Here is a 4,702-nt window from a genome sequence, read left to right as displayed (position 1 = left end):
GGGCCACATCAGGGAGATAAAGTTTTTGCTCCTCGTCAAAGCCGGGCTGTCGGACTTCAATCTGAGCCCTGGGTCGGTGACTTGATTCTCATCGCCCAAAAGCATAGGTTCGCTTTGAGTGCGTTCTTGCCGCATGCCGAACCCCACTTCACATGCATAGGACTTCAAAGTCTCTAACCTTGAGGTCAGAGTGATAATGCCTGCCGAGAGTTGGAGGGGAACCACGTGAAGTTTTGTTCGATGCCAGGTGTGTTCATGCTTGTTCACAGCCAACCCCACCCAGCCATTCTTGTTTTAAAACCCGCATGTAGCCCATCCTCACTATTCTGTTGTCCCATCCTCTTGACTTCCCAGCTTCTTTGCCACTATGCAGCCAAAATTTCACGAATTAGACTCAATCAGCCACATTACCTTTCACCTCCGCGATGACGATCAAGATACACTGAAGACCTTGAAAGCTAAGATGTTAGAACTTACGACTCAAATTTCGGTCCTGGAAAAACTCGAGCCCGTCGCAAGGCTCATTCGTCGTAGAGAGCCGCTGCCGCTGCGGAAATTGAGTTTCAATATCAGAAAGCTATCAGACAGCAACTCGAAAACTGATTCTCGTGGGGAATCTCGCTGGGCTAGACTCCAAAGCCTGGGATGTGAGGCGGCTGTTTTCTGCATGGTCACTTTTAACGGATTATCTACATTGGCGGGTGAAGAATTTGAATGGCTTCTGGGTAATGTGCGAAGATACATGGCCGTCCAGAGCCTTCCTTGCGGCTGGATAGCTTCAGAGCAGATTAGGCAAGTAATGGCACGGGTACCAAGGCAACCAAACACACTTCCCTTTCTCGAAAGTATGAGCCGCCTCGAGCCGCATCAGAATTTTAATGTTCCAATGTTAACATAAATCTAGGTTACCATATGCTCGAATTCCAGACTAGAGATACAAACGAGCGTGATACGCCTGAAGAGGAACCCGCAACGAAACGCATACGTATTGATCATGCAGAGGAAGAAACCTGCGAAGCTGAATTACAGGCTTGTGCCAGCTTCGGAATGGAAAACGAGCGTCGAACACCGCCTTCAAATGATGGAAAGAGAGGTAAGAAAAACACAATTTAAACATATAAACAGAACTAATGCCAATTAGAAATGAAATATATGTTCACAAATGCCCCTGCCAGCGCTATTTCAACCTTGCCAGAACCGTTCAAACAAGCCGTCGAGAACAGCCGGCTGTGGAAGTGGGAAAGAAGCCAGGGTTTGGGACAGACGGGATGTCTGGCTAGTTTGTTCCTAAAGGATGTGATGCAGGATGTGTCATTCACCATCTGGTGCGGTCATGACGAGGGATATCATCTGAACAGTGTATTTAGGATGCGCCGTGAAATAACCTCCTAGACTTTGAAATACAAGCTGGCACCTATAACATAGCAAGTGTACCCAGGAGGTACCTCATATTCTGTGTACTCTTGTATATCTTCAACTGATGTCTTCAGATGATCGGTTTGCTGGTTATAGATCGAGAGACGTTCGCCTTTGAAACATATTGTTCTGCTGTTGACTTCGTCCGGAGGGAATCGATGGCTTGGGATGTCCTTTTCTTCCTGTCCTGCAAGGACCTTTTCGCCTCTCTGTGGAGACTGTACAGTTAGTGATAACATCGCACGGAATGAATTCGGAGGATATCTGACCTCCATGGTAACAGGTAAATCCTGGACAGCGCTCCAACTTTCGTATATAGTTCGACGTTGGATAGTGTGAGGTGTTGACACTGCTATCGTAGCAGCTTCCGAACCAAGGCGTTTGATTGTTTGGAGGTATCAAGGAGTGAATGGAAGCCTCTAGGTTTGAACACTGACGAGACGACGTGACGAGCGACAAGAAATAGGTGCAAACCCAAAACCACTTGGTCGATGGATGAGCTTGCAACGAGCAACAGTGGGTAGAACAGGCAAAGAAGAAAGTGATCAGAGTCTCTGTCCCAAGAAAAAAAAAATCCGCCCCTCACTTCGTCAGCGACGTTTTGGAGGGGCTTAGGTTTCCATACCCAACACTGCCCAATAATCGAACACATATAGTCTCGTGATCAGCAGCCCGAGACCAGCAGCGCCTTGGGTGAGACTTCTATTTTAAATCGTACACTCTATGCTCAAAGTGTAACACCCTGGGATGGGAACGGGAGGGACCTTCTGGACACCAACACCGACCGGATCAGCTGGCGCTCATGTTGGAAGCTTGGATGTCATGTGCCGGGCCAATAAAAGAAATGGGAAAATCTGTCCTGGAAGGAGAGTGGCGAGTGGCGGAAGCTGCTTAGTCAGGAGCCGTCCCAATCACCCAGATGCGGAGTATTCGGAGGTTGCTGCCTAGGCTATTGTACACGTAGTAGGGATATCACGTGTCGGGGGCAGCAGTATTACCTAACAGAATTCAGTGTGGGAACGTCTTGTGCGCTCATTCCGAAACTTAGTGCTAACAACGACACCATCAGACATCCAATGCACCACTCACTCATCTCCGGCCAGCAGCGACATAAAGCTAGCTTTCACCCCGCCAATCGACATGGCCTGTTCAAGGCAAGCCGCCCAAACGGATATGAGGCAACAGTTTGTCCAAAAAGATCAAGGTGCGTCTCAATTACACTCAATTAAATACCCACCACTAAATTGTCAGAACGGAAACATCATCAAGGTGTTTGCAAAACGAGAACGCAGAAAGGCCTTCGAAAAAGTGCACGCCTAAACCCGGAGTGCGGCAACCATAGTGAGCACAAACACCCTCCTCCCGTGAACAAGACTCCATGCCGGGAAGTATGTCATCCCGCCTCACAATAAATGTAAGCTTAAGTTGACTTCTGTAGGGCCAGCTGACTGCTCGACAACTCAAGAGTCGAAAGCGGTCGCGTGGAGTTGGAACCAACAACACGCCAACTGACCACCTCCGGAAGCGACCACGGATATTTCCAAGCGTTACCGCAAAGAGACCGGGTGACCAAGGAGCACCATCCCGCAACAGGAACGCCCTATTCGATCCCATTGAGCATTGGCGGAGGGAACAAGCTTGGCCAAAGGAATATTTTGAACCGGACTGTGAAATGAGTCATCTACTTGCGAGGAAGAAGTCAACGTCTTCCCTTCGCCGCAAGCGATCAGGGCTGAGCTCTCTTAAGGCTACCTCCAATACACCAAGCGACCAAAAGCCGAGGGAGGAGAAGAGTGCGCCATACCAAGATCCACGTTATTCGATTCTTCTTGAAACGAAGGGCAGTTATATGGACAAATCCGAACTGGATATCACAGATAGCAGCAAACGCCTCTGCAGAACATTGCTCGAGAAGGAACAGACTGTCCCGAAAGACTCATTGTTTCATGATGATACGTTTGATAAGGCCTGCCGAAAATTGCAAGATAAAAACGAAGCTAGGGTGATTCAAGATATTTCTCGACTGATTGTTCCTTCTGCAGAGACATTTGCTACATTTGGTGCCAAAACCTTGGACGTTTTAGTCGAAAGCGTCAATGAAGGCTGGAATAACTCCATCCCCGTTGTTGGCCCTCGTCCGCAGCCTGACTATGCTGTGGGATTTAGGCGCGCTGCATTCACGGAAGATCAACTTTCGAAGATCAAGCCCATTTTAGGTGACGTCATGGACCTGTCTTTCTTCATGGCCACATACTACATGTACTTTCCATTCCTAACATGTGAAGTGAAATGTGGCGCTGCAGGACTTGATGTGGCAGACCGGCAGAATGCTCACAGCATGACCCTTTCGGTCAGGGCAATTGTGGAGCTCTTTCGGCTTGTAAAGCGAGAACAAGAGCTCCACCGGCAAATTCTAGCATTCTCCATCTCCCACGACCATCGAACAGTAAGAATTTATGGCCATTACCCTGTGATGAAGGGTAAAGAGACTACCTTCTATCGCCACCCTATCCGCACTTTCGACTTCACTGAACTAGATGGCAAAGAGAAATGGACAGCATAATAAGTTCACCAAGAATGTCTATGACATATGGATGCCAATGCACTTTGATAGGATCTGCTCGGCCATTGACCAGTTACCGCCCGATTTCGATTTTGAAGTTCCGCTGCTTCTCCAATCTGGACTTTCGCAAGATCTAGAGAGTCCTCATCTCTCGCGACTGGAGCAAGAATCTTTATCGGAGGAGTGTGGCAGCCAGTTGGACAATGTTGATCCAGGTGAGGTCCCGGACACCTCTTCTAGTGGACAAGGAGCAAAAAGATTCAGAAGAAATGCTGCGAAATAACAAGAGCGGATGGTCTACTGGGCAGGAGGAGTCGAGAATGGCCGGAGAGAGAAGGGTCATTAGGTGAATTTCCACTGGTCGCTAACCTCCCTTTGTATGAACATGATCCCATGTCAGCCCGAGACACATGCCTGTCAGCCTTAATCATCGCACCCGCCATCAGTGATGCAGAATTCCCACGTCCCTCTCATAGTCCGTGTTCTGGTAGCCTAACGTACTGCGTTCGTTGCGTCGAGTGAATTGTTGGCTTTAGTAGATCCTCGGCATCTCCAGGGTATGTTGAACTAACACATTTTGGGAGTCACCATGTGACTGGATTACCTAATCACCCTCGCAAGAAGAGAGGTTCCAGCAGAACCACTCTTTTTCACACATCTATGAGCTGCAAATTCTGCAGTTGATCTTCATCGTATTCTTGATATAGTCATGCAGAACAAGAA

General features: G+C 48.4%; 2 protein-coding genes across 2 annotated transcripts; both read left to right on the top strand.

The window, feature by feature from the left end:
- Window positions 1-367: 367 nt before the first annotated feature.
- Window positions 368-1,392, top strand: HCAG_08502 (predicted protein; the record flags this gene model as incomplete). The annotated part of the gene is made up of 3 exons (XM_001536670.1): window positions 368-647; window positions 905-1,093; window positions 1,142-1,392. 3 exons carry the CDS (start codon window positions 368-370, stop codon window positions 1,390-1,392), a joined length of 720 nt encoding a protein of 239 aa, XP_001536720.1.
- A 1,164-nt stretch (window positions 1,393-2,556) lies between these two features.
- Window positions 2,557-3,979, top strand: HCAG_08501 (conserved hypothetical protein; the record flags this gene model as incomplete). The annotated part of the gene is made up of 3 exons (XM_001536669.1): window positions 2,557-2,620; window positions 2,686-2,804; window positions 2,855-3,979. The coding sequence occupies 3 exons, from the start codon at window positions 2,557-2,559 to the stop codon at window positions 3,977-3,979; spliced, it is 1,308 nt and encodes a 435-aa protein (XP_001536719.1).
- Window positions 3,980-4,702: the final 723 nt, after the last annotated feature.

This window comes from Histoplasma capsulatum, genomic scaffold (genome assembly GCF_000149585.1).
Source record: "Histoplasma capsulatum NAm1 scaffold_11 genomic scaffold, whole genome shotgun sequence".
NCBI classification, from domain to species: domain Eukaryota; kingdom Fungi; phylum Ascomycota; class Eurotiomycetes; order Onygenales; family Ajellomycetaceae; genus Histoplasma; species Histoplasma mississippiense.
Note: the sequence above shows the minus strand (reverse complement) of the source record. Positions and strands in the feature narration are given on the sequence as shown.